We start from the raw sequence: 19,717 nt of genomic DNA, 5'->3' as shown, positions 1-19,717 counted from the left end.
GACAGGTTGGATGTTGCCTACAACGGGTGAGTCGATGGCCTAAGTAGGTCGTAAGATCAAACAAACGGGGAATTTGTTCCTCAACTGGCATGAAGGGACTTTCCAACAACGACAGGTTGAGATGAGGCTAGTTCAAAGCAAGTTAGAGGTGCTTATGCGAACTGATCACCAGAATTCCCATTTTGATGAGATCAGGAACCTCCAGTTTAGACTCAATGAATTACTTTCGAGCAACGAAATATATTGGAGACAACGCTCCAAAGTTCAGTGGCTTCAGGAGGGTGATCAGAATACTAGTTTTTTTCATCGACGAGCATCGAATCGAAGAAGCAGAAATAGAGTCAAGGGTTTAATGACCGAGGATGGCCAATGGACCTGTGATCCTAGTGAAGTGGAAAATACTCTTCTTAGTTATTATGAGAACATTTTCCATGCTGAGCAGTCTGATCAGGTGGCTACGGGTTTGATATTGGATAGCATTCAACCTCGAGTCACAGAGAGCATGAATGCAGAACTCATGGCTCCTTACTCGGATGATGAGATAAAACGAGCTTTGTTCCAGATGCATCCATCGAAATCTCCGGGACCGGATGGCATGTCTCTATGTTTTTTCCAGTGTTTTTGGGACGTGGTGGAGTTCGACGTTTGCAAAGCAGTCCGAGAAGTGCTTAAACTGGAGTGATTTCTCAAGAATCTAATTTCACCCATCTTGTTTTACTTCCGAAGATCAAAGAGCCGAAGTTTGCGTCGGATTTGTGTCCAATCGCTCTCTGTAATGTGGTCTACAAAATAGCTTCCAAAGTGCTTGCTAACAGGTTGAAAAAGCTTCTCCTGAATATTATTTCTCCACTCCAAAGTGCTTTCGTCCGGGGTCGACTCATCTCGGATAATACTTTAGTTGCCACGAAGGTAGCTCATTTTATGAAAAAGCTTCGCCGTCAGACAGAGGGTTTCTTTTCTTTGAAGTTGGATATCTCAAAAGCCTATGACAGGCTTGAGTGGTGTTATCTGGAGGCTGTCTTAGTGAAACTTGGTTTCTGCCGAGCTTGGGTGGATGTAATTATGGCTTCTATCAAGTCCGCCAGTTACTCTATTCTCATTAATGGTAACCCTACTGGATTTATTTTACCAACAAGGGGCATTAGACAAGGGGATCCTCTTTCCCCGTATCTATTTATTCTTTGTGCAGAGGGTCTTTCTGCTTTGATTTCTTCAGCTGTGCAGACTAGGGAAATTCGGGGTCTTAAAATGTCACCTTCAGCCCCAACCATTCATCATCTACTATTCGTTGATGACAGCTTTCTGTTTGGGGAAGCTTCTATTCTAGAATGTTAAGCCTTTAAGAATATTCTCTCAATCTACGCTCGGGCTTCAGGTCAGAAGATAAACCTAGAGAAATCTAGCGTGGTTTTTAGTGGTAATGTGGATTTCCATTCACAAAATCATCTGGCATCTATTCTCGGAGTTAAATGTGTTAAGGAACACGGTCTGCATGTACCTAGGCCTACCTATTCACGTGGGACATGATAAAACAACTATATTTGCTTACTTGAAGGAGAGGCTTACTAAGAAGTTGATCAGTTGGAGATCCAAGATTCTTAGTGCAGGGGGGAAGGAAATTCTTCTTAAAGTTGTGGCTCAGGCTCTTCCAAACTATGTTATGAATTGTTATTTACTCCCCAAATCCCTCTGTGATGATCTACAACAACTATGTGCTCAGTTTTTTTGGGGAAGCACTGATGACAAACTCAAGATTCACTGGAGGTCGTGGGAACGCATGTGTATACCAAAGGAACGTGGGGGCTTAGGTTTTAAACACCTTTACGCTCATAATCTTGCCATGTTATCAAAGCAAGGGTGGAGGCTTCTGTCCAACCCTAACTCCCTTGTGCCTCAGGTATTCAAGGCTCTTTACTATCCTAATAGTTCCTTTCTCACAGCTAATTTGGGAGATAGGCCGTCCTATTCTTGGCGTAGTATCATGGAAGCCAGACCAATACTTCAATCTGGCTTATTTTGGCGCATTGGTAATGGCCTTTCAGTTAATATATGGGAAGATGAATGGATCCCTAATGTGGCTGCTCACTCCATAGCTCGACCATCAGACACTGTTTTTGAATTTGTTTCGGATTTGATTGAGGTTAGTAATGGGTCATGGGACCAAGCAGCAGTTTATGCATGTTTTGACGTTGAGATAGCCATGCACGTACTCTCCATTCCCTCGGCAGGAGGTTCGGGTCCGACAAGGTTGCTTGGAAGTATGATAAGAGGGGATGGTTCTCGGTAAAGTCTACTTATATGGTAGCCCGAGAGTTTTCCATTGGACATGTATTTGCTGCACCTTCCAGTGGAGATCCCTATATCCAACTTTGGAAGTCATTGTGGAAGGCCAATGTTCCAAATAAGGTGGCCATATTTGGATGGCGTGCAGCACACAATCTTCTTCCTACTAGGATGGCTTTGACAAGGAAGGGGTATACAGGTGAGATCCAATGTGTGGTATGCAATCATGCTGCCGAGTCTATTGACCATCTGTTTCGTGAATGCTCCATTGCTAGGGATATATGGCAAGCCCCTCCCTTCTCTAATTCTCCCTCTAGTTTATCCTGGAAAGATTGGTTGTTGGAGAGAGCAAACTCGTTGTCTTCATCTCTTTTTGATAAGCTGCTCATTCTTTTATGGAGTCTGTGGAGAAACCGCAATGCCATTCTTTGGAAGAATCAGTCCCAATCTAGCTCAGGTTTAGTGGCATCAGCTCTAGCATGGTATGATGAGTACCTGCAAGCTAATTTGGTAGCTAGTCCAGTTCGCGGTCGACAGAAGATAAAGAAGCAGTGGGATCCTCCTAGCTGTCGGCGATACCATGAAATTGATAGAGATTATTGAGAACCATACGAAGCAGGCAGCGTCTGATATGGCAAGTCTTCGTAAAGATGGAGAGAATCTCGCAACTGAGGTGGCCATGCAAAGAGCCGAGTTGAACCAAGCTAGAGAAGTGTTGAATAAGACGTTAGGTGATCCTAACGTTATCCTTGGTTCCCTTGGCCAACCGTCTGGTTCAGGCAAGTACGTGCCGCCGAATCAGCGAGAGAAAGTTAGCAGCAACACTACTACACCTTCCACAACAGCTGCTGCTACGCCACAGAAAAATAAAGAACGAGCGCTGGTTATTGGCGGTAGCAAAGAAAAGGCTACATCGGCGGGCAGACCACCAGACAGAAGCAGCAGACATCAAAAGGTGGCACAGCTCCGTCCGACTCCACCGTGTTCGTTCAATACGACAGCGACGGAGCGGAAAACATATATCAAGAGTTGCCAGGAAGTTATTACGGGATTGACCAAGCGGGTAATCCTGTCAAGATAACAGCTTTGGCAAAAGATATGCCTATGCCGGCAGTGACCCTTCAACAGTCCACTTCAACTCGCGCTGTCCAGATAGGAGAAGGGGCAGCAATTGTGAACCAGGCCATACCCATACAGGCTGCTCGCCACACTATGGCAATACCTCCCCCTCCTCCAGGCCCAGAATATGTTAGACGAGAGGAGGTCGAAGGCTGGCTAACCCGAGAGCCCAAATGGATGGGGTCTATGAGGGACCTTTCCCGCCGCATATAATGCTCGCGCCGTTTCCCAGGGGATATAAAAACATCATATTTTCTACTTTTTCAGGGGAAGACACCGAGAATGCAATCACTCATCTGGCCAGGTTCAAAGTGCAATGCGGTCAGTACCAGAATGATGACGTCCTCAAGTGCAGGATCTTTGGCACCTCTCTTTCGGGAGCGGCCTTCAGGTGGTTTTCCAAACTCCGACCAGGAACAGTGGCAGATTGGCCCGCAATGGAAAAACTCTTTCGAGAAACTTTTGGAGCCATTGAGCCGGAAGTTGATTTGGCCTCTCTCACCCAGATGGCTCAGCAGCCCACTGAATCCGCCGTTGCATACCTCCAACGCTTCCAGATTCAGAAGGCCAAACTGAACGTGATCCTGCCGGAGAAAGAGTTGATCAAGTTGGCAATCAAGGGTTTAGAGCCTCGACAGCGAAAGAAGCAGCATGGCAGCATGATCCAGTTAATGGGAGAACTCATCACGGAGGTGGGCAGCTTCGAGCATCTCCTCAGAGAAACTGATGCAAGGAAGAATGCCTCCAAGGGGACATATGTGCCAGGAAAACATCGCACCGTAGCGGCCCTGAGCTACCAGCCGGCTACTTATGACCCCTACTATCACCACCACAGTGAAGAGTTGAGTCAGGACGATGATGAAGAGGAGGATAATGACATCGCTGCTTATGAGCTGACAGGGAGAAAGAATCCAGCCTTGAAACAGTTGAAATTTTCCAAAGAACCTGTCAAGCTCAAATCAATGGCCTTCACCAAACCGGAATTCGCGGCATATACATATGATGCCAATAAGGCACATGAAATCTTAGATGAGATGATCAACGCGAAGATGGTAAAGACCGACTTTGGACCGTTTCCTCGTCCAGACCAGCTAAAAGGGAAGAAGTACTGCAAATTTCACAACCTGTGGAATCATAATACAGCAGACTGTGTGAAACTCAAAGACCAGATTCAGATATGGCTTAATAATGGTAGTTTGCTGGTAGAGGCTCCAGTAACAGCGGCAGCGCTCGTAGACCTGAACCCTTTTCCTGACACTGGGGTCAACATGGTCGACGTGAACTGGACTAAGCAGAGTCGGAGGAAACCAACCCTGGATTTGAATGAAAAGGGGAAAGGAGACCAACCTGACAAGGATGAGCCTCCTGCAAAGAAGAAGTTTGAGCCAGTGGGTCAAGCCTCACCTGTGGTCTTATGCTCGCGATGCAAAGAAGAGTGTGGCATTCAAGTGTCACACGAGGAGGTCGAGCAGACATTTCGTTTTGGTTCTCTCCCACCCATCAAATGGTCATCGCCATCGCGGAACTATCAACCTTCCAGCCCAAGAGAAAAAGAGAATCTGGAATCACCACCATCTCCAAAGGATTCCAATCTCTTCCAAGCATAAAAACATAAAAACATCAAGCATAAAAACATAAAAACATCTTGACCAAGCCCTACATACCTCCTGCTTCTGCCGCCACTATTAAGGAAGGTAAGTGGTACACAAGAGAAAAGGGGAAGGCAGTGGAGATAAGTCCTTCCAAGAAGAGAAAACTGCAGCGCCGATTTGGAGAAGCCAAACGCGCGCTAGAGGCTCTGGATCAGGGTCTGATCAAACCTTCGCAGCTGGTCAAGTCACCTGAGTAGTATCAGAAAGAGATGGAGATATTAGCTGCTAAGCCGTTAATAGCTCCCCGCAGCTTCCAAAAGCAAGCGAGCTCAGCAAAAGGGGCATCTAAGCCCAGTGTTTTTTGCAGGATCACAGACGAGAGGAGACCTCCGCCAACTCGAAAGGAGAGTTCACCGACTAGGCGACCACATGTCAGGCGCAAGTTGTTTCGCGACGACTCAGAGGCCAAATCCTCAGTTTTTGAGAGACTGGGGGGCAAGGACAAGATTACCGATACGTTACAGTGGAAACCTAAAAAGGTCCAGAGTGTCGTTGTTACCCCTGAGGTGACTACCACAAGCGACCTAAAGTCCAACTCGCCTGAGCGAGCCACCGGGATACTGGGGGCATGAGCAATTTGAGGTAAAAGGCCTTACGGAGGAATCATTGGTAGAGCGGATGGTTAAGCAATTCAATACTGACATCCCTGTCAAAGAACCCAAGCTGAACCTGCAAGAGGACATGGATGAAACAGTTGTGACCGATACATCTTGCAACATGGTTACGTACTCCCCGCGAGGTATGCACTACCAGTCGCCGCACAGGAGTGTGTAGAAACTGAGGAAAATAGCGCCCCACCTTTGCAGATTACGTCAGCGATCACAGCACCTGTAGAGGAGGCTGTCTTTCTTGAAACAGAAGATGCTAACAGCAAAGAATTCTTCATGAGCTTCACCAGGCCTACACCCGCTATGGTTCAGCACATGCGACGTTTGTACATCACAGCGGAGATTGGCGGCACCAAAGTTAGCAAGATTATGGTTGATACCGGAGCGGCTGTGAACGTCATCACTACCAGGACCATGCATTTGCTCGGGATAAAGAAAGAGAAAATCCAGTCTACATCCCTTACACTCAAGAACTTCGCAGGGACTATGACGAAGACCTTGGGATTACTTTTCTTGCGCATCAAGGTTGGCCCTGCAGAGGGAGTTTATGCTTTCTTTGTAACTGACTGTTATGCAGCCTATAGCGCTATTCTGGGCAGGGATTGGATCCACCGGAGTTATTGTGTTCCATCAACTCTCCATCAGGAACTCATTATGTGGAACAGGGAGACAGATAAGGCTGAGGTGATCAAAGCTGACCCCCGTCCATTTCCAGTTTCCGCGAATTATGTAGATGCCAGGTACTACTTGGAGCCTATTACTCCATTGCAAGTCAGTGGCATCGATAACAAGGGCCGCCCCACAGGGGTGACGGCCTCTGATTTGGCACAGTGGGGGCTCACGCTCGTAAAGGAAGACTTGGACAGGCCTGGCCACGCTGTGCCCAAACCATTAAACGATTAATGGATTACGACCTTCCAGAGGAAGGGATAGAGGCGCTCCACTCGTTGTATGAAAGATTATCTTCGTACTTAGTGGAGAAAGAGGCCTATGATCGAGTCGCAACTTTGGAAACCGTCAATGAAGAGTTCTCTGATCAGGAACAGGAAGAGGAGGTAGAAATTCAGCTCGCTCCGGCAGCGCTGGACGACACGCCCCCTAAGGTCAGAGACCCTACTGAAAAGGTCAATCTTGGAACGACAGAAGAGCCTATGGAAGTGGCTATCAGTGCTTACTTAGAGCCTAGCGAAAAACAGAGGCTTATTGAGCTATTACTGGAATTCAAAGATTGCTTTGCAGAGAAATATGAAGATATGCCCGGCCTGTCACCGGATTTGGTTTGCCATCAGCTACCAACACTCCCTAACAAGAGGCCTATGAAACAAGAACCGCGAAGAATGAATGCGAAAACCCAAGTCCTTGTCAAAGAGGAAGTTGAAAAAATGCATAAGTCAGGCATTATCAGAGTGGCCAAATACAATCAATGGCTATCCAATATAGTGCCAGTTCGCAAGAAGAATGGTAAGATGAGGGTCTGCGTGGATTACAGGGACCTCAATATTGCTACGCCCAAAGATGTTTACCCCATGCCGGTAGCGGATATGTTGGTAGACGCCGTAGCAGGACATGAATTACTGTCCTTTATGGATGGCACCGCAGGGTATCACCAAATTCCGGTCGCGGAGGAGGACAGACATAAAACTGCATTCCGATGTCCTGGATTCGCGGGCGTTTTCGAGTATGTGGTTATGCCTTTTGGGCTGAAGAATGCTGGGGACACTTATCAGCGAGCCATGAACCTGATCTTCCACGATATCCTTGGGAAAATTTTAGAGGTTTACATCGATGACGTTGTGGTTAAATCAAAAGAGAAAGGGAACCACATCATAGATCTCAGGAAAGTCTTCGAGCGAATGCGCCAACATAAGCTGAAGATGAACCCCGCCAAGTGCGTGTCCGGCGTTCAGGCGGGAGATTTCCTGGGCTTCATTGTACATCAGAGGGGAATTGAGGTCCCTGAGGATAAAGCGAGCGCGGTCATCAACGCGTCCCCTCCACAAACTAAGAAGGAGCTACAACGCCTGCTGGGTAAAATCAACTTCCTGCGACGTTTTATTTCTAACTCTGCAGGTAAGATACAGCCCTTTTCTCCATTGCTGAAGTTGCAAGGACAGAATGAGTTTGTATGGGAATCTCAACATCAGGAGGCTTTCGACAAAATCAAGGCCTATTTAGCGAGTCCACCAGTGCTGGTTCCCCCGCGAGCTGGATTTCCATTAAAGCTATATATTTCAGCGGCGGAAGCCTCTATCGGTAGTTTACTTGCCCAAGATGATGAGGAAGGTGTCGAGCATGCCATTTTTTACCTCAGTAGGACACTTACAGATTGCGAGACAAGGTACACTCCTATGGAAAAATTGTGTCTCACATTGTACTTCTCCGCTTGCAAGTTGCGACATTACATGTTATCCTTTACTACAAGCATCATCGCTCAAACCGACCTGGTTAAGTACATGTTGTCGCGCCCTATTCTAAGAGGCCGCATTGGCAAATGGGTATTAGCTCTATCCGAATTTTCGCTACAATATGTTCCACAGAAAGCAGTGAAGGGACAAGCTATTGCAGATTTTTTGGCGCATCACCCTATGTTGGATATTCCCCCAGTCAAGGAATTAGAGATAGCGATCACCACCGCAACTCGACCAGATTTGGCGCACATCCCAGAATATGCAATATGGTATCAAGCCACTGTCTCACTGCAACCCTGGGTATTATTCTTCGATGGATCAAGAACAGAAACATTAGCAGGAGCCGGAATTGTTCTGGAAAACCCAGCGGGCGATCGTTTCTCCTATTCTTTCCAATTGGAGTTTAAATGCACTAATAACCAGGCAGAGTATGAGGCCCTTATTATTGGCCTGGAAGTCTTACTGGAATTGGGGGTAAGGGACGTTCAGATACGCGGTGACTCTCTGCTCGTGATAAATCAGCTCCAGGAGAAATACAAGTGTGTAAGTTGTTTGCTCGCGCCATATCTCACTCGCGCCATTGAGCTTTTGGATCAGTTTGATGACGCTGATTTGGAATACATACCCCGCGAGCGCAATTTTGCGGCCAATGAACTTGCTCAATTGGCTACAGGTATTACAGTGAAATATGGGGTTCGCGAGCGCATACTGAAAGTTGAGCGCCGCACGCTACCTTCATGGCTTGCGCGGCAAGACCCGCCCGACGATCCGGTTGTCGCTGTCCTAGAACCTATTGACGTCGATTGGCGAATTCCGTTGATCGCTTACCTCAAGCATCCAGATCTTACGACAGACAGGAAGGTCCGTTTTCTTGCCTTGAACTACTTCCTCAGGGGCGATGAGCTGCGACGACGTGGAGAAGATGGCATGGACTTCAGATGTGTCTATGGCAGCGAAGCAAAACGGCTAATGCGCGAAGCCCATACAGGAGTATGTGGCGCCCATCAAGCGGGTCCTAAGATGCGTTGGCTTATCAGGAGACATGGCTACTATTGGCCTGGCATTTTGAAGGATTGTATCACGTTCGCAAAAGGATGCCAAGATTGCCAGGCACATGGTCCAGTGCAGCACATCCCCAACATTCCCATGCAGCCTATTATTAAGCCTTGGCCTGCGCGCGGTTGGGTATTGGACTTGATTGGGATGATTCACCCCCATTCTTCCCTTCAACACAAGTTCATCATTGTGGCCACAGACTTCTTCACCAAGTGGGTCGAAGCTGCACCTTTGAAAGAGGCTTCTGGTGCCACCATACGCCAATTCATTTTCCAGCACATCATTTGCAGGTTCGGTATCCCTGAAGTGCTCGTTTCCGACAGGGGGGCAGCGTTCATGGGCGGTGAGGTAGAAACACTTGTCAACGAGTTGGGTATCCAGTTCATCCACAGCACTCCGTATTATGCTCAGTCCAATGGTCAAGCGGAAGCCAGTAACAAGATTATTATCACCCTTCTCAAGAAGATGCTTGTTGAAAACCCTCGCCAGTGGCACAGCACGCTGTATGAGACGTTATGGGCTTATCGCACTTCCAAGAGGAATCCCACTGCTACAACACCCTATGCACTCATGTTTGGTCACGACGCAGTTTTACCCTTGGAACTCAACGTTCAATCCTTGCGAGTCCAAGATCAGCATCACTTGATAGGCGAAGACTATGTCCAAGCGATGTGGCAAGAGCATGAGGACCTCAGCGAGCAGCGCTTAACAGCTTTGGATAATTTGGTAATGGAAAAACAGCGTGTTGCTCGCGCCTATGACAAGAGGACGCGTGGCCGTAGTTACAAAGAAGGTGACCTTGTTTGGAAGGCTGTTCTTCCCTTTGGTGAGAAGTTGACAGGTCGCGGTAAATGGACCCCGCGATGGGAAGGACCCTTTGTTGTTCACCGCATTCTGGAGCGCGGGGCCTTTCACCTCAAAGATTTGGACGGTGACATCCATCGCAACCCCATCAACGGACGATTCCTGAAGAAATATTACCCTAGTGTTTGGGAGTTCGAAGACCCTCCAGATTCCCCTTCTCAGACAGGGGGGCAAACATAGTCTTCGTCAGTTCCCAACATCCATTCCTACTCAGGCCTTTCTTGTGGCCTTCGCATCCTGTCTTCCCTTCACCTACGAACCCTAGGGGGGCAACATCCTATATATTCAGGCCTTCACAGAGGCTATATATTGTAGCAATTTTATTCAGGCCTTCACAGAGGCTATATATTGTAGCAATTTTATTTTCAAATTTCTTGACAAGATGTGTTAAGAATGTATACATATGTAATGGCCTATGCATGAGGCCTTATTTTATAACAGTTTCTTTTGCAATAATGCTCGGAAACTCTCATTCATAAAGTGGCTTTGCGGCCAGAAGCAGTACAAATCGAAGCTATTACATTTTGCAGGTTACAAGGCCAAAAGTGGCCCACAAATCATAAGAGTTGCTGAAGTCTTGAGTCTTGCGGCGACAAGGGGGCGGTGCTATGATCAAGAGTACTCTTCCTCTCCCTCTCTTCACCCAGATGTCTTATCTGATCTGAGTTGCAGCTGCTCTCATTTGTACTGAAGATGGAGGGAAGGAAGTAATCCATTACCCTCCGGGATGGAGATGGTCTGCAGGAGAGCGCAACTCACAACCACATCTACCTCTAGGGGAAAAACATAAGTCAGACAGTCTGTCCCTAGAGGTAGGCTGCGAAAGAAGAACGCTCGGCCTTGAGTGGCCGCCCGCTCTTCTCCCGCCTGCTCCACGCGAGAAATCTGAGGAGAGGGATCACTCAAAATCTCTTTCCGCCGCGTTAGGAGCGCCGCGTGTTCTTTAGCCTAACTGAAACCGGAGATTCCTATCCGGATTTCCAGAGACCAAAGACATGCGGATGGACCTGAGATTAGGCCATGAGACCTACCCAGGTATTGAGATTAAGCCATAAGACCTAAGGATTTGGGTTTGAGGTTGAGATCGTGAGGAGAAGATTTCAGAAACAGAAGAAAGAGAAGTAGGGTTTGTGACACTATTACTGGGAAAGCCATATTCGCTTGAGTTTTTTCTTCTCACAAGCACAGGTATTTATAGGACCAGTTTCAGTGGTCTCGACTCTAAGAGGGGCAGTTGAAGTACGTTCAACGCCATCAATAAGAGTATCGATGGAATTGAATGCGAAGATCTCGGAAATGAAGATGATTGAAAGCGCGTGGGAAGCGGGGCAATTTTCAAGGAGATAACCGCTTTGTTTCGAGAATATCTTTTCAAACAGTTTCAACAGCAATAAAGGTGGATTGAACGCTAAACTGCCAGAAAATCTGAACATGTATTTGGGCCAAGCAAGTTGGGCTAAATATTTTAGATATTAATAATAATATTGTTCATACAAATATGGGCCCAGTAACGGAATAACTAGGGGCCTAAAAGTCTCCGGCCTGCTCGGGTCAAGCGGAGAAAGAGCTCGTCCAGTCGAAAGTTAGCCTTCGCAGTAGCTTGAGCAGCTTGTTGGGCTGCCACACGGGCCTGGGCCAGTTCTTGGGACAGCGTCTCGAAGGCAGTGAGGGGTTGTTCCAATTGAGGCTCCGCGCGGGCAAGCATAGCAGTGACCTCGATCAAGCGGGCTTGAAAAGAAAGAATCTGGGATCTCAGGTGGTTCCTCTCAAGTGTCAGATCCCTGATGAGATCAGCCTGATCACCCAGGAAACCGCGGGCATTGTCAGTTTGATGAGTAAGAGCTTGGTAGTGTGTTTCAGTCTGTCTAGCCTGCGCGTTAGCGACTGCCATCTCGTTAAGCCCTTGTGGGAGATCTTGCAGCAGTCCATCAACCTCTTGGAATTGTTCTTCAGTGACAGCGCCCTCGCGAAGAAGCACCCTCAGGTACTCCAAAACTCTCGCGGGCGCACCAGGAATCAGTATATCGGGACCCAAGAGGCGACGAAGACCTTCTCTGGCTTCATCTACAACCCCAGGTGGGGTCACTTCGAGCACGCGAGCTAAACGTTCTAAGGTGGATGGAGTAGGGGGCTCAGCGCCAGGGGCCTCAGGAGGCTCCGCGACAGGTATAGCTTCAGGCACTGGTTCATGAAGTTCTTCGAGTTCCCCAGCTTCAATGACTTGGGGGGCATGGGGAGCAGGTTCTTGGCCAACCACATTAGGAACAGGTTCAGCAGGATCCTCGTTCGCTATTTCTTCTGCTGCTACTTCCGCGTTTGGACCACTACTAGAATTTTTCTCATATACATCGGCCAAAAACCGATGTAAAAAAAAATTTGTACACATGTGTTAGTGGGTGATGTAAAAGATCGCCAAAACATATACATCGGTTAAAAACCGATGTCCCATACAATAATAAACATCGGATTAGATTCTAAACTCGATGTTAAACTGCTATTATGATCACAAATTGGTGTTTTTAGATATTGTTAAACCTTCATATTTATGCATTTAATGCTTAACAAACTATAGGTCCAACAACACTAGTATTCATTTTAACATGGTTACTCATTCTAGAAACGATGTGTTATATTCTCTTACACATCGGTGTTTTTGAAGTTTGCCTGCTGTTTATGAGCTTTATGGGTACTTGCCATATATCACACTATTTAAGATTAAATCTACATTTTTTTGTATTACGCGACCGATGTTCATTATTCTATTAAACATCGTTTCCTTTTATGAAGTGATGTCAATTTTTCTATTAAACATCAGTTTTTGAGGTTGACACCGATGTTCATACTTATACTAGACATCGTTTTTCATTTAATAAATCGATGTCCATTGATTTATTTTACATCGTTTCTTACACAATGTCGATGTCCATTGCATTGTTTTACATCGTTTCTTACTTAATAACTCAATGTCCATTGAGTTGTTTTACATCGTTTCTTACTTAATAAGTCGATGTTCATTGGGTTGTGTTACATCGTTTTTTACTTAATATTTTGTTATCCACTGGCTAATGGGACATCAATTTTTTCTTTTAGAACTGATGTATTAGTTCTTATATGACTTCATTTTTATAGTTATAAACTGATTTGTAACTATTGCTAGGAAATCTAATGAGAATACATATCGTAAGTAAATAAATTTTGATTAATATTGATGCTCAAAGTACATAACAACATCCCAAGTATTTCTATGCATAACATGTCGAAATAAAACAAAAATTTAAGTCTAAATGGTACATAATACTAGAAACATAAACGAAAGCAAGCCTCGCCATACTTATATCCCATTTGTTCTTCTGTTTTCACCTGCAAATAAAATGAAATGAACAATTAGCTATAACAAGAAAAACAGAAGGAAAGAAAGGAAAGGAAAAGGGAAAGGCAAAAAGACATTGAGCTTACAAGACATTCGTATCCTAGCATCCATAACACAATCTGTTGGTTAACTTAACTATACCTTTCTGGGATATTTAAGTCCTTAATTATGATTAATCGAGCCAAAGGTCAACAATGCTGAACAAGTTACTATAAAAAAAACTAGGCACAGATAGATTAATCGAGCCAAAGTAGATAATGGTACAACAACGAGAAATGGCCCATGGATCTGTTGAGCAAAATTCTAGTACTGTTTGTGCTACTCATTCTTTCATACTGGAATTATCAAGGACATAAGGTGATCTTGTAGAATGAAAAGTACAGCTACTACAGGTGAAGAAGAAAATTTAAGTTTATTAGGATATCCTAGAGTGTGGAAACCAAAAGAAATGCCCACACTCTCTCTATTCAACATCTACAAGTATTGACTATTTGAGTTTGCATTTGATTTAATAGTTAGTGAATGAGGAGAGTTTACCAACAAGACAGGGAGGCTTTGATACATTGTCATCAACTGCCCTTTTGATAGCAAGCTGAAGTATGGCATGTGAGCGAGAGGATTCTTCATATGCACCAGTGGTACCAATACATCTTGTGGCACTTCCTTTCTCAATGAGCTCTTTAATTGTCTCTACATCAGACACTTTGTATTCTTGCAAACCCACAATACAAACTTGTTGCTTACCATCTTCTCTCATGCAAAGCTTTCTGCAGGATATGAACTGTTAGTTTCATATTTCAAGTTTCAAAACAATCTTAAACTCTAAACACTAATTGCAGGAAGGACAAAACAACTTACTTGCGCTCATTGAGGAGATCAAAAAGTTTTCCTCCATATATTTCAAAGAAGCTTACAAACAACTGAAATCCCTAACTGCGGTAAGTATGGTGCATCAACCTCAAGATGTCCCGTGATGCTTTTAGAGGCAATGGTTTCATGGTATAAGTTTTTCCACTCCTTGAATGGACAACCAAAGGTAAGCGTAAGTTTTTGTAAACACTCTTTGTCCAATAAAATACATAGGTATATCTATGCCTCAAACAAACATAAGATCAAGACATCATGTACTTCACAGTTGAAATAAAAAGAAAAAAAATGCACATATTAGTCATTTGAGCTTTTGAGTATGCCTAGTCTAGGAAATAAAAGCCAATTTTATTCTTCAAATTACTGATCTTCATTACTCAATTAGGCTATTTACTTGAATTTCAACTTAGCCGAGAAAAATCTACTCCGAGAATAGGTCCATCAGGAGGTGTCCTCAAGAACCACTTCCCTTTAATGACATTAAAAGCATGACAAATGCAAAACTGTAATCTACAACTCATTCACCCTATATGTAATGCGCAAGACTGCACAAGAAGGTACATGATAGAATTGATTGACATATATTATAGATGATCTTCAATTGAGAAAATCACTGATAGCCCAGCTCAAAGGTATTGAGTGCAAAGTGCATCTTAAGACTAGCAGCAAGGTCGGATCATCTCAAATAAGGCACATATTAATAAAGACAAACATGTACCATATTTTACAACCAATTGGTAATGGTATCTGTCAAGGAAGAAGAAGATTACAATAAAAAAAGTGTAAAAGATAAGAAACCAAATTAAGTTGTATTATTTACTTGCTCATCCTTTTCCACAAATGAAATCATGGTAGTGATGTATATTAGTTATATAAAGTACCTCTTTGATGAGATCACTTAGTGCAGCAACACCAAGGACAACCAACAGCAGCGTACATACGATTTCTGCTCTCTCAAATTTCTACATATCTTCCCCACAAACCTGGCAAATGGAAAATCAAAAGAATGTTAGAGCTCCGAAATGCTGTCCAATACATGTAATCATTTTCATATTCGCAATGCGGGGGCAGCACATAACTTGTCTATGTCATATATATTAGTCCATGGGTGGCCGCTGTTGTTTCCCCAACATGCCACAGAAATGCATGCTGTTTCATTGAATAGAAATCCTAAACCACATACCAAAAGCTGAAATTGCACATATAGCTTAATGACATAGTCATGCAGGTTTCAAAAGCAAATTCATGCAACCGTGAAGATCCTTTTCGCAAAATTAGATCAAAGGGTATGGAAACTAATACTTTGTCAGATAGCGAATTACAATTCAGATTACATCAAGTGGAAAGTCAATACGAGACTCAAAACCATATGAGCAAAACCATATTGCTGCTAACCAAGTAACCAAAAGGTCAAGTATCATACCAAATCCAGATTCTGTAATGGTATCACATATCCATGTCATTGTCATCGCACCACAGACCAATAACATACTTGTCAGCATCACATGCTTGACCCTGCAATATCCCAGAAATACAAACATCCACAGAGCCTATAGTAAATAAGAGCATATAAAACAAACATCTATCTATGACCAGGATATCTAACAATAATAAATATATCTAGAGAAGAAGAGGGAAAACTACTTCATTTTGAGCTGACGAGATAAAGTCACAACAGAATAGTGAAACACATTGTACATGCTTGTACTCTCAATATCAAAGATTGAAACAAATATTTGTACCCAAAAAAAAAAAAAGATTGAAACAAATACAAATAACCATTTACTTTTGTTAGTTGCAAAAAGGTGTATATCCAATCTACAGGGAAGCTGTAAAAGATATTCGCTTAGTTAGCAGAAATTAAAGTTAACTAGCTGAAGTAAACCTGTATGATAATCGATGCTATAATTTGAGGATTGATTCCAAACTGGGACAAGGACATTTTAAGCTCTGTTGTAAAATCGTCGAGCTCATCTGCAAATAAAGGGACAGAGGGAATAACTTAACAATAAGAACTAGTAAACATGTATGAATATAAGATATCAAAAATCAAAGTCTGACTATACTATGAGCATCAATTACTCACCAACTGATCCCGAGACAAACCTGAGATAATCCTGAGGTATCAACCTTCTATCAAACCCAGGCAGAGTAATGAAACAACCAACACGACTAATCACAATCAGTACTGCTGTCACAAACAACCTCCTCCAAATCTCACTCTTGAAGAACGCAGTCTTCTTCAAGGAACGATGGCATCCCCAAATCTCCACCCATCTGTAATTAAAACCCTAAAATTGAAAACCCCCAAAATTCTTAGGACCCAAACAGAAAACAAAGAATTCAGTCGCAGTGACTCACCATTAACGCGATTAATTCATATTGAAACCTGTTGTAGAGGATGCTTTGCCAGATTGAAATCTTCTGAGATCTTAGAGAGCTCGAGAGCGAGAGAGAGAGAGAGAGAGAGAGCTTGCGGGTGGAGGTGATAGCGCCGACGAGGGGGTGGAGGTGGTTAATGAGGGAGAGAGATAGTAGCGGGAGTGAGCGAAGAGGAAGGCGATGGTGGCCGTGGAAAGAGAACGGGAGAGGAAGGAGGAGAGGGCTAGAGTTTCAGGCAAGAGTGAGAGAGAGAGAACGATGAACAAGTAGGAAAAATAACTAAGTGTGGGGGGAATGAAAATTTTGTTCCCCGCGTTCCCGAAAGTTTTTAACTTAGTCTTTCCGCGTTTTTGTAAATTTTTGAATCAAAGTATAGACATCGGTCAACAGTAATAAACGATGTCAATTATATGCATATAAATCGGAATTTGAGGAATCGATGTTAATGATAGTTTTTTACATCGCGTGAATTTCTCACCGATGTAATTGTTGTGATGTCTAAGAGCAAAATTCTAGTAGTGACCCTAAAAAAGAAAAGATGTACTTTCAGAATAACCAAGCCAAAGGTAAAAGATGAATATTTTTGATTAAGAGAGTTACCTCTTTAACTGCTGGCCCGCGGAAATCTACCATTGGCGCTAGAGCAGCTTCACCAAGGATTGGATCCAGGTCAGGCACCGTCGATGCCAGAAGGGGAATGGGCTCCTCGCGGAAGGTAGGAAGGAGAGACATCCTGTCTTCAACCTCAGGCGAACCGTCAACTATAACTGGTTCTGAAATTACAACCAACTGCATTTGGTTTGCCGCATTGATCGCAGTGGAAGGGCCACCATCGGTCTCTTGGGCGTTTGTACCAGATACACCCTCGCTGGCAGCAGAGGATCCTTCCCCAATTGGCCTTGAAAGCCTGCGACGAACCTGAAGCAGAGAAGCGTTATAAACCATACATAACAAGACAAGGCATCAATGTTTCCGGGAGAGAGGCATTACCAGTCGATCAGCGGCTGGTTCGTCTTCTGCCCATGGATTAGTTCTGAGCTCAGCGCGACTGCGTTTGCGTGCCAGAGCAACGGCAATCTGTCAAGATTTAAACAAAGTCAATTAGACGTCGAGAAGGCTGCTAAAATAAAGAGGGTTCTAAAGCGAGAATCCTTATAGTCTGAGGATTATCATCGTCAGAGGAGGTGTCCTCTACTTCAGGCCTAATCAGTACTGCCTTTTGTTTAGCAGCTAGACCGGTGGCCGGAGGAACACCCACTGCGCGACCGCCTGAAGGTGGTGCGCGTCCCTGCTATAAATTTCGAGTTAGGGGACAGAGGTGGAGGTGATAAAGGAAACAAAGGAACATATCAAGGCAAGTACCTCTGGAGGTTGCTCACGAATAACAATACCAGCTTGAACCAAGCGCGGGGCTCGCGCGGGTCGCGGAGCCGGTTCGGGTGGTGGAGGTCTTTCTTCATCTTCATGAAAGCGAGCGAGTGCTTCAGTATCAGCATCATAAGGATACCTCAAGTCTTCGAAGATGGCCGCGAAGAGTTCGTCGTCCCTTTGCTTCCAGCAGTTAACAGAAACTTCTTTCCACCATTGATCATAATCTTCAGCGGTCCCATCCACGGGGACGATATTATTAGCCCAGTTTGGGAGGTCGACTAGTGCAAGCATGCTTTGCTCTGGCGGAGCCCCATCAGAGGGACCAATTCGTCGCCAAGAGGTATAGAAATTCCAGGCATCATAGAGGGGAAAAGGCACCAGCTGAATAAGACCAAACTGGCGGGCAAAATGGTTGGGGGCATAGAGCTCATAACTAAGTTCATCAACAGCGAGCCTAATATCTGAACAAGAGATCGCGCGGCGAAAAGCCAAGCGCGCGCGATCATTATAGTTGGGAGCCCCAGGAAGAAATCCGTTTTGAAGAGGAGCAGGGTATCTCCTACTGAGTATTAAATCACAGTATGGCATTTCGTGCAGGAGATACAAGTATGAGAAGCATTCAGAATAGGGGGGAGATGTGTACCTCGCATCGCGACAGAACCAATGACCAAGAAGGGCATTAGTCGGTGGTAGTAGTGGAATATCGTCGCGGCGAAAGAATGAAAAATAAGTTTGAATCCAGAAATCAAGGATCCAAAAAGGGCCAGAAATGCTGGTCTCAAAAGGATGCATAGTGGCTTGATATAGAGTACGGTAGAGGGCACCCAACACTGGTTGTCCTAATCCCACGCGGCGGCCATTGTAGAGGGCTGTCGCTAGGAAAGTCCAAGCACCAGTGGGCTTACAGGAGGAAGTACAGAATATGAATTTACATAGCCAATACTCCAAAAAAGCAATGCCACCAGTAGCATTGCGCTCTTTGCGATAGAAAGCCAACCACCGCGGGTAAGAACCGCTATGAGCGCTGCGACCAGTTTGGTCCATGGTTGATGCGAAGGTGTCAGAATCGAATTGGCCATGCAGATAGGGCTCACCATCGATGGGCAATCCAGTAATGGTGAGGATGTCCAACAAGGTTATACTCATTTGACCAAATCGGAAGTCGAAGGTATTGGTAGCAGTATGCCAGAAGCAAAGGAGGGCAGCGAGTGGTGAGCGATTCCCACCGCGAGGAAGGCGAAAGCATAAATCAATAGTGTGGGTAATACCTGCCTCGTTCCAGCGAGCCAAATCTCGTGCTCTTACTTCATGATACCAGGAGATCTCCTCTTCGCTAATTTTGGATGGCCAGTGCCCTATTTTTGCTCTATGATTCTGCGCACCCCAACTGTTGAAATCCGCAGGGGTCCTCCGGAGGACTTGAATGGGTCTACGAATGGGCAGGCTATAGAGAGTGAGAGCGTCAGCAGGAATGGAGTCTCGCGGTGTCGGACCCAGTCCGGCGTGATGATCTGAAAGCCTGAGAAGCAGAGGCCTCTGGACAGAGGTATGGATACGACAACGGCCACCGATGTTGGCTCCCCAAGTGCGAGCGACATTCTCAGTGAGCTCTTCTTCCTGATCGATAATCACTTTCTTTGGGGGAGCCATTTCTGGGTTTCTGTAAAGCGGGTATGGAGCGAGAGATTTCTGGGTTTAGGAGACTGGAAGGGTTTTCTGATGTGACAGGTCTCTATT

General features: G+C 45.0%; 2 protein-coding genes and 1 long non-coding RNA gene across 5 annotated transcripts; 2 read left to right on the top strand and 1 right to left on the bottom strand.

Annotated features, from left to right (window-relative positions):
• The first annotated feature begins 1,492 nt into the window (after window positions 1–1,492).
• Window positions 1,493–2,287, top strand: LOC133711938 (uncharacterized mitochondrial protein AtMg00310-like). Its single transcript, XM_062138005.1, has one exon. It carries the CDS (start codon window positions 1,493–1,495, stop codon window positions 2,285–2,287), a length of 795 nt encoding a protein of 264 aa, XP_061993989.1.
• A 4,841-nt stretch (window positions 2,288–7,128) lies between these two features.
• Window positions 7,129–10,701, top strand: LOC133711937 (uncharacterized). The gene is made up of 4 exons (XM_062138004.1): window positions 7,129–7,690; window positions 7,733–7,854; window positions 8,200–9,060; window positions 10,684–10,701. The coding sequence occupies exons 1-4, from the start codon at window positions 7,129–7,131 to the stop codon at window positions 10,699–10,701; spliced, it is 1,563 nt and encodes a 520-aa protein (XP_061993988.1).
• A 2,452-nt stretch (window positions 10,702–13,153) lies between these two features.
• Window positions 13,154–16,894, bottom strand: LOC133712731 (uncharacterized). Of its 3 annotated transcripts, XR_009847577.1 has the most exons (8): window positions 16,589–16,894; window positions 16,314–16,504; window positions 16,113–16,201; window positions 15,651–15,742; window positions 15,109–15,210; window positions 14,219–14,377; window positions 13,898–14,127; window positions 13,154–13,350 (listed from the first exon to the last, which is right to left on the bottom strand). It is a non-coding gene; the product is annotated as an uncharacterized LOC133712731 (long non-coding RNA). The 3 variants fall into 3 exon arrangements; XR_009847576.1 differs by having other exon boundaries at window positions 15,109–15,742; XR_009847578.1 differs by having other exon boundaries at window positions 15,109–15,742; window positions 16,334–16,504.
• Between the last annotated feature and the right edge of the window lie 2,823 nt (window positions 16,895–19,717).

This window comes from Rosa rugosa, chromosome 5 (assembly GCF_958449725.1).
Source record: "Rosa rugosa chromosome 5, drRosRugo1.1, whole genome shotgun sequence".
In the NCBI taxonomy this organism is placed as follows: Eukaryota; Viridiplantae; Streptophyta; class Magnoliopsida; order Rosales; family Rosaceae; genus Rosa; species Rosa rugosa.
This window is presented reverse-complemented; position numbering and strand designations above follow the sequence as displayed.

Excerpts from the sequence above, each read along its gene's own strand:
- LOC133711938 (XM_062138005.1), top strand. The coding sequence starts at position 1,493 with ATGTACCTAGGCCTACCTATTCACGTGGGACATGATAAAACAACTATA.
- LOC133711937 (XM_062138004.1), top strand. The coding sequence starts at position 7,129 with ATGAGGGTCTGCGTGGATTACAGGGACCTCAATATTGCTACGCCCAAA. Across the intron at positions 7,691-7,732 it reads GGAGCTACAACGCCTGCTGG|GTAAGATACAGCCCTTTTCT; the intron begins GTAAAATCAACT and ends CTAACTCTGCAG. Across the intron at positions 7,855-8,199 it reads TAGCGAGTCCACCAGTGCTG|AAAGCAGTGAAGGGACAAGC; the intron begins GTTCCCCCGCGA and ends TATGTTCCACAG.